Here is a 21,945-nt window from a genome sequence, read left to right as displayed (position 1 = left end):
AGCTAACATGCACACTGCTGACACTCTCCTAAGTGGAAATTCCACAGCCACTCTAGAAAAAATTAAATAACTACTAGCAAGCTAAGCTTAACATTCAGCTTGCCACAACCAGCTTGTCCTTGTCGTCTATTCAATAGCATAGTGGGCAAGTAGTTCTTTTCCTTTTAGTAGGTGCTTCTGCACGTTTATAGGTGGGCATCAGACCTTCTCAGAATGATCACCTGCTCAGTTGTTCTCTGAAGAACCGGCCGCTACTGTTCAGGTTTCTCACGTACCCATTACGTTCCACCTTTCCTCACCCCAGGTCACTTTAGTTCACTAAAACCATCCCAAAGGTGGACAGTATCTTCCAAAACTGCAAGCCTTTCCAGGGCTGCATTAGGTACAGATTAGTTAAGACTGATCTTGATTTCATTACATTGCCAGCTAGAAAACTGCACACATCTGCCTCCTCCTACCTCCTTCCACACTTGTAACTTCTCTGAAACTTTTCTGCCCACAACATTTCTTAATTTTAAAAGCAAGATATGAGAGACCATGTCCTAACGTATGCTAAAAAAACACACCAGGATCCAAGACATCTGTTGCTCTTCTTCTGTATAATGCCCATTAACTATGTATGGAACAAAACTAGAATAGCTTGGCACAATTTGTTCTTAAGTAGGAGGGTAAAAATTTTTTGATTACTTGCTTCAAAATTCTTCCAGGAGACAGAGGTCTAAATATCACCAGTTCCATTCTTCTCTGCCTTTTAAAAACATGCACTATATTTACCATTTTCTAGGCCAAACCTCCAGTTTCCCCAAAACAAGATGAAGGGGGGTTTTCTTATCTTTTGCATATCATTTCATATTTCAGTTTTCTGAATTTTGTCCTTTTCTACTCCTCCTATTCTTTTGTTTCCTCTCTGTAGTTTGACCCCCCCTCTTCTTTCTGTAGGTTTCCTTTTGGCACCTGGTGGCCAAGGAGCGATGTGACCTAACAAGCTGTTCTTTCTACACTGGTCAATCTTTTACTACACAGGGATAATTTCACTTGTGCTTTTCTACTAATCCTTTAAGAAACTCTCCTTAAGGAAGCTCTCCCAAATAATTCTGTCCCTCACACTTGTTTGCCTTGTGGCTCTACCTACCAGTCTGGTAACTCACTGGTAAAAGAGAAAAGGGCTGACCCTGAGACATACTGTGCAGTGCAAAAATATTCAAACATAAATGATCCCCTAAAAAGTAATATCTGAACTAAATATTTTGACATTTTGGAAAAGGTCAGTTTGTTAGAGACAGAATTTTTATGAAAAGGTATCATTTCAGCTGAACTCTGCCAAGAAAAGTTTACCGTAACTTCAAATCATGGTGGCAGAAGAATCTACCTTTTTCTTGTGCCAACTGAGTGAGCACTCTTTCACTGAACTGTTCAAAGAAGAATGAGTATCTAGACTGTAAATTACTTCTTTCCTACCCAGGGCATTAAAAATATCCTCCATTTTAAGGAAATTGAGTTCCCTTACTCTCACCAGCCAGGGCAATAAACAATCAAAGAGGAATTCATGACATTTTGCTCCTTTCAACCCAATTCCAGAACTCACATGTGTCTCTTTTTGTAAGCAGAGGATGTTTCTGGTAGGTGTGCTAACAGAGGCATCCTTTGTTATTAAGAAATACCAGACCTCCCCTTTGTTTCATTAATTCCACCCAAAATGTCATGCTTCTCAAAGTGTTTCAGTGTTCCAGCCTGTACCTCTCACTCCAGCTATCGATACTTGGGCTCCATAGGCCTGAATATGTTCCAGTTCAAGCGAAGAGCAGAGCTTGCTGATTCCAAGTAGTCCAGGGTAAGACCCCACAGCAAGCATTTCTGAAATATCTCAAGTCTTCCCTCCCATTTTGAAGGGCATTCAAGCCTGTTCAGTTTTTTTCCTTCTATTCAAAACCTTGGAGTGACTGGTAAACTGATATTTATATACTATCAATACTACCCAAATGCAGTCTTCTAAACTGTACTGCACCTCAGTCATGTAGTTATAATCCAAAAAAACAAACATGGTTTTAAGAGTCATTCTACTCTGAGAAGTGACTATGCAAGATCACAACCTTCCCCACCTGTCCGCTCCTGTTTGTTCCAAAAAGGTTCTGATGTGGCCAAAAACCTGTGTGCGAGGACGCAAGGGTTGCCCTCTCCACACTGATGAGGCTCTACAGTTACCCCATCAATAGCACCTCTCTGGTCCATTCCCAGTAGGGCTGTGCACAGAATCACTTGAAACAGTCCTACTGGAAAGTTTCAGGTGGAGGAAAAAAGATTTCTTTACTGACTTGACAGGCAGCATTAGGTCCATTATGCAAGAACAACAAAATAGGACCAAAGCAATCCAACAAAATCTGTGCAGTCAAAATGAAAGCTTTATTTCGTTTACATGCTAAGAATAGATTGCTGTCAGCTGCCTGCTGTTTTATTTAATTTTTTTTACACTTTGTTTCATAACAGAATTACACTCTCTGCAACAGGAAAAGTAATTTGATAAATTGAAAGAAGTCTTCTGACATAAAGAAGGGTAGAATTACCTTTTCCTTTCCCCCTGCCTGTGAGCAAAGTTGTTGACACCAGTTCACACTGGATCTTAACCATTACCTCTTTCTGAGAGGAGGGGGAAACACTGAAGTCTTATATGGCATTTCCGAATGCATGCAATATATTTTCACACAGGTCAGAAGCTTAAAAAGTTTCACATAAAAAGTTTTTAAAATACAAATTATTTTAATACAAATTGATCTTACTGTGTGGCTCGATCGTAGACATAACTTCCTTTTCAGATATCACTAGCTGACAAAAATGATCTCCAATGTTGGCTAGGATATACTTCGCTGTGTCAAGATCTAGACCCACAACATTTTTTGATAAAGGTAGCCATAAACTAATAGCCTCAGGGTCATATTTATTTGGAGTTAAGAAGCCTTCCTCACGCAGTATTCCATGCTTATTGAACTGCAACCTGTGAAAAGAGGGGTGAAAGCAGAAAAACCCATCATCTCAAATGTTTTATTAATTTACATTCATTCCAATGAGTCAATGCCTGAACTGTAAACATGTATACTGTATGTCAGTGAACTTAATACTTAATGGTTGCAACAGACATGGGTAAACATACTTGTCATTAGCATTAAGCATGCTTAATGTACTGCTTGTTTAAAAAAAAAATCCTCAACACATTTTTTTTATAGTAAGGCAGATTTCCTGAAGTTTTTTTATTCACAAAACCAAATCAGGTTAACGTAATTTTTAAAATGCATTGGCATTAAGGATCACATCTAGAGGAGGTAACAGTAAGAATTTAATCTAGAACTATGTACAACTCACAAAAGACATTAGAACACCTTGAAAATACAATATATTTCAGTAACAATTAATTTGGAAGCAGCTGCCAAAAAAAAACCAGCAAAATTTGATTAAGATATTCTTGAGTGATTCTGAGTAGGTGGAAAGATCTGTATTATTAGTAGTTTATTAAACAAAAAACATCAAGAGTTCTGCTCATGTTTTCAGGAACCTTTTTACTGAATGCTGTAGAGGGAACTTGACTTCTGATAACAACATGTGCTCCCTATAGTGTTAAGTGTGGCAAGAAAACACGTGCTGGCAACTGATATCACCAGACAAATGCCATCTTCAGACTTCACAGATTTCACATTCAATAAAAAGAGAGAGTTCCATCAGCTTCAAGTTCTAAACTGAAGAATTCAACTGCTTTGAAGTGCACTGCAAGTCTGGATTTTACCCTGAGAAGATGAGTTAGCAGTCTGTTGTTACTCTGGTCTCACACGTTTTTTGAACGTTTCAATTAATGTCAGATTATCCCTAGATTTACTATAGTAAAATCTCTGATCTGAGGTTAAATAACAGATTAGCAACACATCTTCATTTTCTTTTTAAAACCTTTAGCTACAAAACATGCAAGGGGGACAGTGTTGCAGTGGAAGAATAAACTTCAAGAAACAAAAGAAAGAGTGGAAAAGTATTTTTTTCCATGATCTTTGTAACCCTTCTACTTTCAGTTTTCTCTCTTGAAAAGTTCTTCAGGCCTATAGCTTCTTTTTATTCTACCTAGAGACTCAAAAGAAAGTAATTCCTCTGAAAATCAAAAGGAAAACTGAGAATAAGTAAGCTTCCCATCTCACTTGTGGTAAGATTATTTTTGCTTTTCCTCTCTAACATCACAAGCATTACCTTCTTCCCATAAAACACAGTCCATGCCTCACAGTTCAAATGGGTGGGGAGGGGAAATAAAAAGAAGCATGCAACAACATCTGGACATGAGATCAAACAGTTCATGGAAAAAATTTACAGAACTTGAAAACAAGGGAAAGGACATGTTAAAAAACAGCCAGACACTGCAGTTTGACAACATCCACCCTGGGCTTACAGATTGGCTTCAAGTAACAGTTTAACACTCTTTTTGAAAGGGTTCCTTAGGTGTCTTAAGAGATAAAACATCAAAAGACCTTGACTGTTCAACCCAAGGCTCTGGGGGCTGTGGGTGGGGGTATAATGGATTTGAAGCTGCAGATCAGGTTTGGAAAAGCAACCACCACTCCACAGTCACCAGGTTTTCCTTAAAAGTTGCCTTGCTGACCCTCCCCATCTGCCCTCCTGAAACCCAGTGAGCGTACCGATTAAATGTTTCTACGGCAAGCTTAAAGAAGTGGCACAAACTCTCAAGTATAAGATGGAACAAAAAGAATGGAGCCACACAATGTGCATTATTGTTTTGCCCATCACTATTCCATGACTCCAGCAGAAAGCCCCTGGCCACTTACTGCAACTCTTCCACAGCTGTGGATATGTGTCTAACATTTCACGTGTCCAGACGGACACTAAACTTCAGGAGACGCGCATGGAATCTACCCTCTCACTAGTATCTCCAGTACTACTGAGCTGTAGCACTCAAACTAAACTCATGTTATCCCATTGGCACCCAGCCCAGAATAGCAAAATAAAGAGCTCAAAGTCCTGCCAAAATATTTTCTACTCAAATGAAGCAGTTAAAAAATTTCTAAGGGCTAAAAAAACCACAAGCAACCTCTCATTAGTTAGGTATATTAGCCTTATCGCTTAACAGCCACACACTGACATCTAGCAGTTTTGAACCAGAGACCTAAATGAGACCACTTTGACCAAATACCTCTTTTTTCATCTGTCCTGGGAGATGAAGGAGATCCATGTTATAGCTAACAGTGAGCACTCAACAGCCCCCTTTTCAGAAAAGAAAAAAGGTCATACACCCAACTCGGATGCGGGGCATGTTATTCACATTTAAAGAATATCAAGGTCTATTAGAGTCAAAATTGTTCTTACCTTCTAAAGTGAAAGAATCGACAAAAGACGGTGGAGTCTCTTTGCTCTTTGTTCTTCCGATAACTGTCCAAACGGCATTCCCTGCATTTATGCAAGTGAGGTGCGATATTATTGCAGGAACCATCCTGTACAAATGCTTCCCCACTTTGCTGCAGCTTCTTCACTTTAGAAGCATCTGCTAAAATTGACTTGCGAACAATTACTGCAGGGAAGAGTAGCGTAGATTAGACAAGCTTTGGTTTCTCATATAAAGGTGCAAGCAAGTGTATTTTAGTGCAAGATCCATGTCAGCTTTTCCTATCAGTTTCATATTACATTGAAACAAAGTTATGCTAAAATACTTGCAGTTGGCAGAAAACTCTTTTCGGGTCAGCAGAAATTTTCTCAAGCTACAGTTCCGCTGGAGCCAGTCTGTGGACCCATGTTTAACAGCTCCTTTTGCTCCTCCACAGAGGAATATTTTGAAAGTCTGTCTGCTTTTAGTGAAAGTTCTTCAGCCATCAGGGCTGGAGTACCTGAGCACCGAGTAGACCAGGGCATGAAGCGATCGCGCTTCACAAGTAACAAAGGCACAAGTACAACCTGGCCATTTCTTAGTCCTGTTTTCACCCTTCACGATGCAACAGCTTTCAGCATCTTACTATAACAGATGCCAAACATCTCTCTTCCTCCCACACCGTGGGGGAGGCCTAGCAGGGCACAACAGTGAGTGCTTGGCTGGCTGTGTACCCGTGTTAATTATGGAATAGCTCATGGTAATCCAAGATCGAGCAACATGAGATTGGAAAGAAAGAAGAGGCGGGTGTGTAGGGAGATTCCCAGAACCCTGAATGATCAGCTGTGCCACCTGATGCGCAGCACAGCACATAACACCAGAGTCCAGCTCCTTAAACAACTACAGCCTTTCCCATTCTGTCCCATGTGGAAAACTTTGAGAGCTCACAAAGTGGAACAGGGCCACAGAAGACACAGAAACAACATGCTTTGTTTTGGGGTTGGGTGGGTTTTAATTTTTTTTTTTGTTTTGGTTGGTTAGGTTGTTTGTTTTGTTTCCGAACAGTTATTAAACGAAAGCCCCTCTTGAACAAAGCTTTGAGAACAACTTCCATCTCTCACCATGCTTACAAAATTTAGGACCATTGCTAAAAAAAAAAAAAAAAAAAAAAAACAAACAAAAAAGCAGTCTCATTATGCCATCAGCATTTGTATTCCAAACAGAACCTTGGTTTTGTAACCCGTTTTGCCATTCTGTTCTTGCATGCATTTTGTAATAACTTATTTCTAGAAATTAATGATTAGCCCTTTTCTTTCATCAGGAAAGGACATCCTTCCCAAGTTTATTGCATTCCCCTCATAAAAGAACCCAGAAATGACTCAAATTCCAGATTCACTCACACAATTTAAGTTACTAATTTTGTGTACGTTACAAAGGACCTACACGTATGTAGTTACACAGGAAATAAAAGGACTTTTAAGTGACAAAGTTTTAAAAATACTTACTATTATCCTGGATCTTGGCACTTCCAGTCCAAAAGCTTTCATTTTCATTTCTGTCATAAAGAATCTCATTTGAATTTCTTCTAATAAAAAATTCCATGTCCATAAATTCATCAATCTTGTTTCCTTTGTGGCTGTTCTGGCTATTGCAATTGCTTTGTGATTTAACTCCAGACTCAGTAAAAGAGAGAAGATGAGCATCTGAGGTTGAGGGTCTACAATCTAAAGTCCGCTGCAGTTCAACAGTGCTACTGACTCTGGGTATTGCTATGGAAGAGTTAAGATGTTGCAACTGTTTTACAGAAATGCACTCTTTTGGAAAGTTTGTTGTGGGCTTCATAAGAGGTTCATTTGTATTTTTCAGGTTGGTTCCTTTTTCATTAGCTGAACCAGTCAAAGATGAAGATCTCAAGGTTGTCAAAGAGGTATATTTACCATTTTGATCATTAAGATTTTGCGTTTGTTCTTTAGATATAAACCCCACTTTAGGAAAGGCCGTCAGATCTTCCTTCAATGGTTTAATTCCAGTATTAAGACAAGAAGGATGAGTTTCCGGTAAGCTTCGTCTACATGTGCTGAAACACACGACATGCAATAGTTAGACAAAGAAAACGAATGAGGGCAAATGAATCAGGGCATCAGCTGCTCATCCAGTCACATTTAAAGCTTGAAAGAAGAAATTTAATCATGTACTTTGAATTCTGATGTTCCAATGTTTTAGATTTTGTATGAGGTTAGACAGCCTTGTGGTTTTGAGGAGGTTTTTTTGTTGTTTTTTTGTGGGAGTTTTTTGTTTTGGTTTGGTGTTTGTGGTTTTTTTTGTTTTGATTTTTTTTAAGAGTTGGACAGAATGATAAAGCCGTATGCACATGTAGGCACATACAAATTTAGATACTGTAGCTACTCTACTACCTTCTCTCACAATTGAACAGTTACTTTCTTATTTTCTCCGTGCAACAGCTGTACAACCAAATGCATTTCACTTGCATGTCTGTGTGAGAAGCTTCTAATGCTCAAGGAACTTCTGGATGGCACTACAAGTCAATTGTTGGAGGCAGTAAAACCACTCCCCCACAAAAAGCTTAAATGAAAAAAGTAGTCTTTTCTACATTCATCTTTTGAGATATATACACAAAACTAAGTGGGGAAAAAAAACTATATTATTTTAAAGCTAAAACACAAAATTTGGGTTTTCCTGTCACACTATTTCTACCATGTATGTTCATTTTTATGACAGAATTGGGGCCACAAACACAATATGCTAACCTTCAAATTATGCAAGTTAGGAAGGAGCTGTGATTACAGTCAGGAAAACAGTAACATGGTACAATAGAATTCCCATACTTGCTATGGTCAGAGAATTGAATAGAACACACCCTCTTCATCTCAGGTCCCTGACTGCCCTTCCTCCTGTCACAGCTGATGTAGAAGTTTGTATTTTGGAGACATTTATCTGATTGAAAAATGCGTTGACAACATGACTTCTAGAGCTAGGTTTATAATCAGAACGCAGTATCAGCTCAAATTTGTTCAAGGAAAGTTTGGAGTGGAAAACTCTGTACTGGAAGGTTTTACACCCAGGTGGACATTTTCTAGCCTCCTACAGAGGCTAGAAGTTTAAAGACACTGGTGTTCAACAGAAATACAATTGAGGACCTGTACTTCATCTGCAAGAAGCTAGTGTACAGAACACCTGCCTGAATGTGTCCTCTTTTTCTTGCAGGCAGGGGAGGAATGCGTTTGACAAAAAGTAGGCACCACACCTACGCATAACCGATCAGTTTACAGATGGGTACAATGAGGCGGTAACATTGGCTTGTGACACTGAAGGGCAACTACCTCAAAGATAATGTCGGCAACATGCACTCACAGCCCAGAAGGCCAACCGTATCCTGGGCTGCATCAAAAGCAGCGTGGCCAGCAGGGCGAGGGAGGGGATTCTGCCCCTCTGCTCTGCTCTGGTGAGACCCCACCTGGAGCCCTGCCTCCAGCTCTGGGGTCCTCAGCACAGGAAGGACATGGAGCTGTTGGAGCGGGGCCAGAGGAGGGACACAAAAATGATCAGAGGGCTGGAGCACCTCTGCTGTGAGGAAAGGCTGAGAGAGCTGGGGTTGTTCAGCCTGGAGAAGAGAAGGCTGTGGGGAGGCCTTATTGCGGCCTTTCAGTACTTAAAGGGGGCTTATAAGAAAGATTTGCAACAGGCCCTGCTAAAAAGTCTGTCCCATAGAAGGGGTAATGGTTTTAGACTAAAAGAGGGTAGCTTCAGACTAGACGTAAGGAAGAAATTGTTTACAATGAGGGTGGTGAAACACTGGCACAGGTCGCCCAGAGAGGTGGTAGATGCCCCATCCCTGGAAACCTTCAAGGTCAGGTTGGACAGGGCTCTGAGCAACCTGATCGAGTTGAAGATGTCCCTGCTCATTACAGGGGGTTGGACCAGATGGCCTTTAAAGGTCCCTTCCAACCCCAACCATTCTATGATTCTATAGAAAAGAAAAATATGGCATAAGCAAGCACATTATGTATCCAGGACAATTAAGTCTAACACTGTTCTATGCCAATATTACAGAAGACTAGTTACTACAGTTCTTTAAAATGATCTCCAAGTTTGTTTTGCTAAGAACTAGAGTTATTTTTGGAGGAAAAGTCTGCATAAGTATAAACTGATTCCTTACCCCTGAGGAGTTTCTGCACCAAGATTGGGTGGTGAGTTCGCTGGCAGGGGCAGGCCTGGATGCCTTTGGTCTTTATTAGCAGGAGTACATCCTAGCAATGCCTCACCCAACACTGTTGGTACTGACTGCACATGTCCCTGACTGGGAGAAACCTGTAAGGGAGATTTTAACAGTTAGGAAAATTCAGGGTAACAGAAACATTGCTTTGCAGGGTTCAGCTTAAAAAGGAAAATACATTAATGCCCTTCCCACCGTGTTTAATAAAGCTCGTTGAAGACCATTCTGCACTCAGTCTGTAAGATGGAAGAACCTTAGAGTGTCCTTTTAAGCCTTACAGGTTCCATGAAACACTGTTCATGTTAATTCATTTCCCCCCAATTAACAACAAACTTCTTTTGGGGAAGGAAGGTGTATTAAGAACATGGAAAGGAAGATAGCAAGCTCTGCTCTTCACAACTGCCAGTGCAATGATCTTTCTAAAATAATTGCAGTAATCAGAATTCAGAAATAGCTTTCAGAGCTCACCTGAAAATCTTAAGAGAAAATTAAAACTGTGAAGCTAATTAGTCTGACAACATTACTAAAAATCTAGATGTGAACTTCCCTGTAGTGAGAAAAACTTTGTACCAGAATTCTAGAAAGTGTTAAGTAAAGAAATCCTGTGCTGACAATCACCAGCCTTAAAAATCTACAATTCTTTTAGGAATACAACAGGCCTACCAAATTAGCAAGTGTCTTGAAAAACAGCAGTTTTCTGTGGGGCTCCTTCCTCAGCTCTAACATCCATATTCCACTCCCACATGCTCAGTTTACTGCTGGAAGTTACACTACAGACTCATTACCATCAACTCCAAAAATATTTCATTTCTGCTTTGGTATAACACAGCTGTCAGGCATCAACAAGCTCTCAAAAAAACACTGGAATTAATTAACTCCATATTAGAAATCAGAGTACTATCACATACTAAGTAAAACAAAAAATATGGCTTCAGCTTATCACTCCCATATATTCACATCCACCAAAATCAGAGAAACAAACAGAGCTTCTGTTTTCCTTATCAGAAAGTACACTCACTTGTAACCATTTTGAGAAAATAGTTGCAAGACATTTCCCAAAGAGTACAAAAGTGATAAAAGATCCAGTCCTTCAAAGGAAGACACACTAGAAAATTAGAATAAAGTAACTTCACTACTTTAAGGAAAAACTATGGTGAAACAAGCTATGAATTCAGATCATAACTCTTCTGCAGGACATTTGGAATATGAAATAAAGACCGGCTTTGCGTGTATCAAGCAGGCTGCTCAATGGCTGACTATGCAGAAAGCCAAAGACTGGCGAACTGAGCACCTGAAAGATGCTAAAGGTACTCAAAGACGAGCTATAGAAACAACATAAGCAGAGTATGACTGCAATGCACTAGCTACTTCGTGCTGATTTGCTGTACACTCTTCCTCAGCAGTAAATACAAGATAGATCACTCTTTTCACTGAGGAATCTTACCCTGTACTTGCTACCTCATGCTGTATCTTTGTGAAGCTGCTTAAGATTTCTAATAACGATATCTAGTCATTAGCCAGATCTACACAGTTGACTCAGCACAGGACTGACTGCACACAAGCCAAGAACACGAAGCCAAAACAATGAAACAAAACCCAACCGTCCCACCCCATCACCACCACTCCAGAGCTTCCAGAAGGCTACTCCTGCCCGAAATGCAATTTTTGGTCTGAAACACTGGGGCAAAATTACAGGGTAGGTTTGAAGTACTGTTCTTTAGCCAAGCCATAGTTTTTCATTTGCATTTCTATACTTAAGTTAGCCACATCATCTTTCGACCTTTAAGACAGTTTTCTTACATCTCAGTGATACTTGGCAGGTCACTCACAAAAGAAATAAATGTAGACATGGAAGTATTAGAAAAGTAGTCATATTCCCTGTCATATGTAGTCATACATATTCATAGTCACATGTACTGGAGCAACATTCTTCCAGACTGCTGCTTGCGTAGCTTGAATCCTCAAAGCATGCAAGTGTAGCTGGAGGTTTTGGGTTTACGTACAAAATAGTTAAAGAACACAAAAAGCAAAGGTTAGAAACTTGAGAACTGCTTTACATTTTCTCCCACTACAGAATACATGACCAGGCAGGCCAACTCCTAAGCAGAAGGACGGGGCAAAAAGCACAGTTAAAAAAACCCAAAAACCTTCAAGGCTCAGTAACTTATTCTCCAATTATCACAAAGCAAGATGTTTCACACATGCCTAGACAAGTTTCAAAGAACTCAACGCACCCTCCCAGGGATTGTATTATTCTAGTTTCCTATCTAATCCTCATTTAAGGCTGTTCTGAGAAATGACATAACCATTATATAACAGTCATATATAACATAGTAAGACATTACCTCAGGAGAAGATTTTGTGTGTTTAGCATCAACACTTCCACTATTCTCAGATGACTTCCGTTTCATGCCCCCAATTCTTTTAGATTTATCTGGAAGAGAAGGTGATCAAGATTAGCCTATTTATCACAAATAGGCTACTTAGAGTTCGAAGGACAAACAATAGTAGGTCTTACCACATTTTCCATTGTTGTCATATATGATTTCAACATGAATTAACTCTGGATCAAGAGTTTTTAAAGCTGGAATCTTGGAAAGGAACACAAACACAGAATCAGCCATTTAAAGAGGTGAAAGTTACTGTTTGAATGTATTTATCTTAGATGTTGTGGTACAGACTAAGCTTAGACACTTCTAGGTTCTTTGAATACTAAGCTGAATTTAACAATATATTGTTGTGACAGTGTCTCTGCATGAAAACACACACAAACTGGTGCTTCGGAGCACTGTCTACACAGCATAGAAAGCAAAGAAAGATCATGTGTTTGCCTCACTCTTCAAATAAAAATTCCAGGTCTCCCTCGTTTTGCGTAGGTGGCCATTTGTTATTTGATAATTCTACCAGCAGCAGACAGAAACACTCTGGGGTAACAGATTATTCTGCACTACACTGGTCCCCTTTTTCTTAAGCTTATTACAGTGAGGACTCAATTAAAAATGGTGTTGGTGGGGATACAGATAGAAGTTTACACCCATTCCCCATCTCTGATTGTAAACCCACAGCAACTGGTTCTTACCTCCTGACAGTTGACTTCTAGAGTTCTTGTAGCTGGATTACCATTGACAACAACTGCTGTGAACCACTGAGTAGATGGATCCAGGCTATAAATTCTAATTTTTGAACCAATTATATTTTTTCCACCTTAAAAATTGAAAAAATACAGGAAAAGGGAGATTAAGAAAAAGGGAGGATGAAAATCATCACAGTTACCAACAGGAATTTGCCAACAGTACTGCATGCAAGATGCAAGTAAGCAAAACAAATTGAGAACCTTGTGACAACTTTCACATCGCTGAGGGAGGGGGAAAAAAAAGCATGACAAAACTACGTTCCAGCTACCTCCTTCCTGGAGTAGTTCAATGAAGTTTTCTGAAGGTTAAGACATGCAGCAGAGGCCAGACTAACCTCCAGATTTCAGACAGTGAGGCAGATTGGTGGACACGGAAATGGAGATTCAATGATTAGATGTGGAATCTTCCTCTCTTTACAGTATGGGAAATGACAACTCTAAGTTGCAATATTTACCTTTCCATAAAAGCAAGGCATTTCTTGCATATGCAAGCATATGACTACAAATATGCTGGTATGAACCCAGTAATTAAGAATTTAAAGCTGGCAAATATAACAATTTTAACTTAACTCAAAAAGTAGTCTCTAGATAAAACTTTGGCAGTTTTTACAAACAAGCAGCAGACTGAATAAAAAAAAAATCAAGCTACTTGAAACAATGAGCAACTCCCAATAATTTCACTGAGAATTGCTACAAAGTTGATATCTCTTTCCCAAGTACCAGGCCATCTATATGCGCCTAAATTACGTACTCACACTTACAAAGGAAATACTTGAAACTTAAATCTCTAATCCTTCACACTTTGCATTCACTGCTGTGAAAGAAAGTGGAATCAGGATTTTAAAAAAAGCTTTTATCCCTGAAACAAATTATTGTAATTTACACCATCACTGCAAAGATTTTCCTTTTGACTTGAGTATTTATTGCCAGAGTTTTCTGCTACAGAATATGCTTGTACCTTGTACCAAACGTGTTTCATCTAGGTGTTTCTTAACCAAAGCCTGAATTTCTTCATTAACATTTTGATCATCCTTCAGAGGAAGCCTGGAACTGTCCACATCCTACGTAGGACAAAAGAAAATTGGTATTAAGCATAACGCTTTTGATAAACAAAGACATAATATTTAGAAATAAGATAGCAGCGATTCATACAAGTCCAACAAGTTTCTCATTACTCTGTATTCCTTCAGCTCCTAGGATATTGTATTTATTGAAGCAGACATCATTTCCTTACCACCCATCTGGAATGACTATCAGCCAGCCAGACTGACGTGAGCTCTCTGGACTAGATGATCACTGTAGGTCCCTTCCAACTGAAATACTCTATTCTATTCTTTCCAGGTCCACTTTAATATTGTTCTGAAAACAATCTGGCTTTGTTTTACTACATTGCTAATGAACACTGAACCATCCACTTTTTAATTTAGCATTTTAAGTCCTCAGAAGCAGCAATTTATAGTAGTCCTGAGCAGATGTAAATGCAAATATTTTACGTTTTACGGTTCTATTTATGATAATGCCAAGATCCAGTCCATCTCAAGACACCATTATAAAGTGTTCATATGAATGAAAACAGTCAGCTACATCTAAATAATTAATAATTATTCAGTATCATGTATTTATATTTTAGGGTTTTTTTTCTCTATATTGTTATCTAAAACAAACTGCTTGACAATATTTAGAATTGACTCCGAAACTGATAGTTTAGAGCAAGTTTTTAACAATGGCTCAGCGTGCCATTAAAAAATTATTATTTTTTTTTTGTCCCAAGCACTGCTCTGGTATTTGTAAGAGGCAGAAAGCTCAAGAGCTAGTACTCAAGAAACTGTTATTCAAGATGCCAGAAAAGCAATCTTCTCCATTGCAGTACCAGGATAAGGCTTCTACATAAAAACTTTACTCTGTAGTTGAGCCAACACAGGCAAGACAACAATCTACAACTCAAATTTAGCTTTAAGTGATTTTGTTAGTTTTTCAAAATGAATTGTCTATTTACAAGTCAAGGTAGAACATTAATGATGGCACTACTAGCAGTCTCAACATGTGACACCTATTACAAGTTTTATTCAGACTGTTTATAGGTCTTGAGAGTTGTTTTCTGAAAAGGTTAAGTCCTTTATCAGTAGCAGATACTATTCCTCAAAATGCCTGACCAGTCAGTCACACGGGGTAATTGTTTCAACCCGTCTCTGTATGTAATTTTCACTAACAAACTTTCCTCTTGGTGCTCAATAAAGGGACTATAATTCAACCATCTCATTTACATCCTGCCCAATTCCACATTTGTTTAGGTTTAGAAGTGAGCTGTTTCTATTAAATAGCAAGATTTATTCCAGACATGCCTGCAACTGCTTTCAGAGTAATGACAGTCATTTCACAAGAACAAAGAGAAACTATTCCAGATTATCCCCATCATCAACATGACGTAATTGCTGTCACCTGAGCTGAATAACTGTCCTAGCACACTCCCTCATCCAGCTCTCTTAAGTGACCGTATCCTGGATCAGCTTCAGAAGGTTTTTAAATCAACAGACACATTACATTCAGAAATGATACTTATGAGTTACAGCAATAAATGCCTCCTCCAAGTTTTTACTCATCTGAAGTTTGCATTTAGAATACATTAACTTGGCATATCTTAAAGACCGAGATAAAAGATTTATTTTCCATCTTTATAATGCCGTACAAGGTTACCTGAATGGGTGTCAAAAGGTCTTTAGAAAGAAAAACACATCTCTCTTCACCGAGATAGCGTACTGAAACCATTGATCCCAAACCAGCTTTGTCCACTAAGGATTTGTAAGTCTAGAAAAGTAATAAACATTTTCTTAGAAACAGGGTAAGAAGATCTCATCATTCTTTGTCTGCGTTTAAAAGTTATTTTCGTTTTGCATCTATTTCTCTGTTAAGATACCACATCTACATGCAACTCTTGAAACAAAGCAAGTTCCTAATAAAATTTCTAATCCATCCCTAATAAAGGAGCTACTGGACTATATTTGAAATTAATTTCATTTACTAGAATGAGTTAGGAATTCAGTTCAGGTAGCTGTCATTAACAATCATTAATCATTCACCTCAACATGAAGAATTTACTAATACTAAGAGTTCTAATTGTGGATATGTTAATGAAAAACCATCCTTATGGTAGACTGGGGGAATAATAGCAAATCAACGAAGGCCTGCTGCATGGCTTACATTAAAGTTCTCAAAGCTCACGCAACATTGAGAATATACTGAAGCCTTAGTTTAGGCATGTATGATGACTTGGATAGCCTCAGAGCTGTTATACCACTGCACTACAATGATGAAGCTGTGTTCAGGTATACCAAAGGCTTTAAGAACAGACAAGAAACAAAAATTTCCTTTAAAAGAGTCCTCTGAACTCTTCCTAATATGTTCAAGGTTAAATTTTGTCTAGTCTTGCAGTAACAGCTCTGAGCGGGTAGGCATCAGGAGCCTGGAACATCAGACACGGCAATGTACACTTGTGCCCCATTTAAAAGAAAAAAAAGGAAATCATTCTGATAGAGTATGTGTTTGTGTTTCCAAAGGACTGAGCAAGGAAACAAAGACTTTCTTCCCCTTTGTAGTTTTCACTTCAGTTAGGGCAGCATTGGCAAAGGGGCTGTATCACCGTAAGAGGAACAAGAGTCTCTCCAGGAGTGAACGGGCATTATAAGAGTCCTGCAAAGCTACTCCGTTTGTCAGAAACATACTCTCCCGTATACTTGAATCAGTAAGTTGTGATCAAGATTTAAAGCAATTAATCCACACACCTCTTTTGTGACCCCTTCTTTCCTGCCTTGTGTGGTGGTGGTAAAGGGAGAAAAAAATCCTTTTTGCCCAGGCAAGCTCCAGTATTGTGCTTTACTTTATCCTACACCATTCCTCTACTAAATGAGCTTTGGCACATGTGCAGCGCATGAACTGACACATCAAACACACATGAGGAATACCTCATGCATAAATTGAAGACAAGAATCCAGCAAGAACTGTTCAGATACTTATTTCAACCTAAGTTGAAACAAGCAGGTTTTCAGAACATTGTATCAGCAAAATCTACTAGTAGAACTGCTGATATTAAATGCACAGGTCAGGAAATAAAATTAAGGATTCACCTTTCCACTTCCTCTCCCATCTTATTTGGCCCTACTTCCAATAAATATCTGCTTAGATTAGCTTTGCTTAAGAAGAAAGCTCAGCTAAAATGCAGCAATATGAGTTACACTGCATACTTTATACCTAGCGAAGTTAAGAGTATTAAAACATGGACTACAACTTCAGCGTAATTAACAACAGCAAGTTTACATCTTCATTTATTTCACAACTACTTTTATGAGTAGCAATATCCAAAGTAGTCAAGTAAAACTATACTGCCTGAATACATGAAGAAGTGTTCCCTGTTCACCTCTCCCGGCTAACTTGCCTAGCCAGCCATGCACGGCAGTTACAGAAAGCTTAGTTCTCTGGCTTGTACAGTGTAGCTCAGGTTTTTATATGCACAAAATCCAAATCTCACAAATCATCCGTGCCAGGCAGCCATCACATAAGAGTCATGCAAATGATTTTTGTCTCAGATCAAGAATCACTGAAGAATTAACAGGACTTGAGGCAGAGTAAAGCAAGACTTCAAGATAAAAATACAGGCTATCCTTAGAAACCTACTATTTACCCTTTTTCTCTCTATTCTTAACTGCAATTCCATGAAAGAAGGAAGAAACATGAGACTAGAGGGAGAAGGAATTAACATTGTACAGAACAGTGGTTTGGGAGGGAAGCAAAGTTATAAAAATACATTCCTGTATCTCCAGGCACAACATAGCAACTTCAAATGCTTACAAGCTCTGCCTAGCTCTAGCTGTACTAAGATTTAGGTGTAATCTGAAGGGAGACTAAGAGCACACAAGTGAAGCTGTACATGACACGATGTGAGAAAGTCACACTTGGAGCAACACTGTCCTTGGAAGATGGAACTGCAGAACCCGAGTGAGTTAGGCCAAGCATATACTTGCCATCGCAGGCCACTGGACAGGAGACATAGAACTGCCATGAGATTTTCTTTCAGCCAGTACCAGCTTTTGCTCCACCAGGAATGCTTTCATTTTATGGCTGTAGACTTCTAGCCATCTTCTTTTTTCCCATGGCTCATCATCAAATTCTACACAAATCTACAGAAAGGAAACAAAGTGAAGGAGTGACTAACCATAAAATTCAGACACACACAACGTGAAAAAGGATAAACAAACACCAATTTCCTCCAAAAAGAAAAATATCATTAGAAGAACTTATAATGCAAACGTGATTATTGCCTTTCTGTCATACAATCAAGCAATCCCTAAAGCATCCCAGACTGACCTAGTATTTTATAAGTGATAGTCAATGTTAACTGGTTTGTCATCATTACTGTCACATTATAAAACATTAACACTCCTGTTTAACTCTACAACTCAAAAAGTCCTCTGCTGCTCAAGGGCAGTTGAATGTGTTAACTCTGCCACTAGTGTTTACCGTCAGGGAAAAACACAGCAAAAAAACCCCAAAACTTTAAAGGACTGTATACAGTAGTGGCATTAAGTATTTTCCACAAACTCTAAACTAGAATACTTGAATAAACAAGCTGGTTTTCCAGAAATATTTTAAGAATAAGAGTCCCCAAAATACTATCATTTGTGCTTTCAACAAATCAAAGTTATGCCACTTAAGGTGATCAAATTATATAATGTGAAGAAGGTCATCTGCTACCTGCTTTTAACTGGTATTTATCTTTATGAATCTCTGAAGCATCTACACAAACATTTCAAGCGGAAAGCAGTTGTCACTTCATGACAAAAACATCATGGCTTCACCACTTTCTTTGGGATGGCATTACCCTTCTTTCATAGGCAACATAGGGAGATCAACAAAGGACTGGGAAAGACCACAACTACAACTTTGCCTGAATACAGGAATTGGAATGTCTTGGTAGAGAACACTACTCTCAGAAAAATCACTCCCTCTTCCCATAAAACGTAACGATCCAGTCTAAATACATTTAACTAATTTACCCTAACAGCAGAGAAGCCTCAGTTGAGTGAATCTTAGAAACATTCCCTTGTGTTTAGCTTCCCTCTAAGAGGAAAGGCAAGTAAAAGCATGCACAGAAAACAGCATTACCACAGACAAGAGTCTTAAAACTAATGGGTGCAGAAATGAATTTAGTCATTTTGAAGTTCACGGAAACAATGAAAGAGATAAGCAAATAACACAAGTACCAGAACCAGAATGGCTTGTTTTCTCTATAGCATCAACACTGCACAAACAGGAAAATACAGTTGAGAAAATACTTTTGAAAGTAGTTGACAGTCCTTCTATTCTCTAGCTTGTTCCTGATGCTGTGCAAAAAGATTAAATATTTCTACTCCTTTAGAGACTTTTTCTCCCCCCAATCCATTACTGTTTTGGGTCTAACTATACATTACTCTTCCACAGAGCTGCGAGAGAGGAAAGGAGATGGCATGAGTTTTGGTACAAAAGCTCTCTACGCCTCGATTGTCTACTTTGCAACTTCTTTAACACTTTCACTGGAGAATGCATTAAAAGTCAATCACTTCTGGCAGAACTGCAACCAGTTACAAGGCTCACAGCAAAGTCCCCAACAGCACCTGCTCCTTCTCCATTTAAGTCCCAGAGAAAGTCCTTAAGAAGAGCTTTCTGCAGCAGCAGCATCCTCCTCCTCACTCCAAGTACGGCATAGGCACAGCCCCGCCGGCCAAAGATGGAGAAAGCTCCACCCCTGCCACAGATCCACAACAAGAACCTCGGCCTCTAACAAGTCGGGACTCTTCATAGCAAAGTTTACACTTTCAAAAAAAGAGTTAGAAACACGTACAATTTCTTCTTGTTTTACTAGGAGCAGGTGCTTCTTCAGTTAATCAGAGGTCACAAAGTTCTTCCCATTAGGAAAAAAAAGGCAAGGAAACAGTTTTAGTTGAAAGATGGTACTGTTCCTGCTGTCATGGAACACCCTGCCACTACAGTCCCTTGTAGAAACAAATAAGAGGACCATGTAACAAGACGCCGTTACTATAATGGAGTTTTGTCCTTAGCGAGCACTTTGTCTGCTATAGTAATTGCCCAGACATGGTTGAATAGTTTTACTGACTACAGTTGCCAAATAGCCCCTTAAGAGCTTCACAGTCAAACTGTGAAAGTCACTCGACTTCGACCCAAAGCACATAGTTAAGCTTGCAATAATTGACTGCGTCTTTAAAAATCCCCTTGGTAATCATTATTAAGAAGTGGCCACCATGCAAGAAGAGTCCAAGAAACCTCCAACACCACACATGAATTTGGTACGTCTTTTAAGACGGTAGAAGTACTTGTTCATCGCCAGCTACTTCAAGGAGCAAGAAAGAAAAGTCACCAATCCCATCAACATAGGAGTGTTTGTTTCATAAACAACTGTAATCTCTGAGAAAAAAAAAATCGTTTATAACTGACAATGTCTTAAATTACATTTAGGAAATACGCAGAAATAAAACCTAGGCACAGCAGGTGCAATAAAAACCTAAAGTTTTCGAAATGCTGGTGGAAGAAAGCACATTTATGATTAGTTTGAGGTAATTTCCAGCATTAGTACAAGCACGCTGGGGGCTTTCGCCAGAGGTGCACATGTTTCCAGGCATGTTAGGCTGGCGAGTTGACCAAGAAGACCTCTCTCCCCCAACACCGGCGTGTGTATATATATATGTGTATACACACACCCACACGCACGCACGCAAAGTTTGCAGGTCGCAGGGCAAGCACTCTCGTTTTAGGTCTCTCTGAAAGCTCCCGGTTACCTTCAGGTCTTGTTTGGATATGTCCGTGTGTGAAACTGCTCGGATCCTGCCCGACTTCCAGGGCCATTCCGAGATGCGACTGGTGTCCCACGACCTGTCGTCTTCCTCCGACAGGCTGAGGAACTTCTTCCCCACCAGCAGCGACCAGCTCCCCTCGAGCCTCAGCACCATTTTAACTCATCGGGAGGCCTCCAGGGAGGAAACCGATGGAAGGAAGAGAGAAAATAAAAATAATAATAATAAAAAAAGGCAACAAAACCCGACAGAACAAGGCGCCGGCGGGCTGGCAGGCCGCGCTGCCGGCGGGCTCGCCCCCCGCCCGCCTCTCCTCAGAGGGAGCCGCGGGCGGGAGCAGCGCTGCTTCCTCCTTCCTCTCCCCGTCCTCCCCCCGCCGCCTCCCCCGCTTCTTTTCAAGCGGCTCAAGCCGGGCCCTCGGACACCCACAGGATGCTTCTTTGCCCACGGTCTTGTTAATCATTGCCTCAGCGGGGGCGGGTGGAAGGAAATACCAGAAGCTGCTGCAGTGCAGCTCCGAGCTATTTCCACCCCGGCCGGCCGCCACCCTGCCCCCGCCACCTCTTTGTTCCCTCCCTCCGAGGAGCCGAAGCGGGGAGCGGCAGCTGAAGGGGGAAGGCAGGGAAGCCAGCGACCGGGCCAAGCTCCTTGCGGACGCCTCTCCGCCTCGCCGACACCCCCTCCGACCCGCCCAGCCACCCCTCCGGCCTGGCCCCTGCCCTCACCTGCTTTCCCCCCGCCCGGCCCCCGCCGCCGGTCCCCACCCGGCGCACCCCGCGGTCACACGGCGCCCGGGCAGCGGGCTCCGCCAACAGCGGCGCTTCCCCTCCGCCCCCGGCAGCCGCCGCTGCGCCCAGCGCTACTACTCGGCCCCGCGCTGGCGCACACACCCCCTCACCCCTGCGCCCGCCCTCCGCCCCGGCCCGCGGCCCGCCCCCGCCGCGCCATCCCGCGCTCCCATTGGCTCCGCCGCGCCGGCGGGGCGGGGCTCGCCGCAAGCCTCCCGCTGCGATTGGCCTGGAGGGGCGGTGCCCGCGCTCCTGGCCACGCCTCGAAACCGTTGCTCAGCAGAGAGCGGAGGGGGAAAAATGAGTATCCTTCCGCCAAGCTGCGAGGGAAGGAGTCCCCCAGCCCGCCCACGTCCACGAGGAGGCCAAAACGGGGCCAAATGGAAAAACAAACGTGCTTTAGGCCGTAGCGCGCCTGCAGGCTTACGCTTCGGCCTCCGGCGAGCTGAGCCTTAAGCTACAAGGGCCGCCTTTGGAGTCGGCGGAGGGATCTGAGGGAGGCCAGAGGCGTGAAAGGGCCGCTTATACGTGCGGTTCGCGGCGTACTCAGATATAGCACAGGGGGAGGGGGCAGCTGCGGGGCGCGTCTGCGCGCGCCTGCGGGGGCG

The 21,945-nt window shown here is 41.1% G+C and overlaps 1 protein-coding gene across 5 annotated transcripts in view; it reads right to left on the bottom strand.

Moving 5' to 3' along the window:
* Nucleotides 1–21,412, bottom strand: part of KDM3A (lysine demethylase 3A) — a 33,295-nt gene extending 11,883 nt beyond the window's left edge. For 2 of the 5 annotated variants that reach the window (XM_082316477.1, XM_082316473.1), the window contains exons 1-12: nt 21,275–21,385; nt 20,535–20,723; nt 17,727–17,882; nt 15,406–15,516; nt 13,670–13,772; nt 12,658–12,782; nt 12,097–12,169; nt 11,924–12,012; nt 9,522–9,673; nt 6,850–7,421; nt 5,350–5,551; nt 2,775–2,989 (exon numbers count right to left, since the gene is read on the bottom strand). In XM_082316477.1, coding sequence (XP_082172603.1) covers nt 2,775–2,989; nt 5,350–5,551; nt 6,850–7,421; nt 9,522–9,673; nt 11,924–12,012; nt 12,097–12,169; nt 12,658–12,782; nt 13,670–13,772; nt 15,406–15,516; nt 17,727–17,882; nt 20,535–20,705 — 1,969 coding nt within the window. In that variant the 5' untranslated portion in view covers nt 20,706–20,723; nt 21,275–21,385. Of the gene's footprint in view, nt 1–2,774; nt 2,990–5,349; nt 5,552–6,849; nt 7,422–9,521; nt 9,674–11,923; nt 12,013–12,096; nt 12,170–12,657; nt 12,783–13,669; nt 13,773–15,405; nt 15,517–17,726; nt 17,883–20,534; nt 20,759–21,274 lie in introns of those variants that run through there. The other 3 variants (XM_082316474.1, XM_082316476.1, XM_082316475.1) reach the window with 3 other exon arrangements.
* Between the last annotated feature and the right edge of the window lie 533 nt (nt 21,413–21,945).

Source organism: Platalea leucorodia (genome assembly GCF_965183815.1).
Source record: "Platalea leucorodia genome assembly, chromosome: 6".
Lineage (NCBI taxonomy): Eukaryota > Metazoa > Chordata > Aves > Pelecaniformes > Threskiornithidae > Platalea > Platalea leucorodia.
The sequence above is the reverse complement of the archived record's forward strand: the minus strand, read 5'-3'. Positions and strand labels throughout refer to the sequence as shown.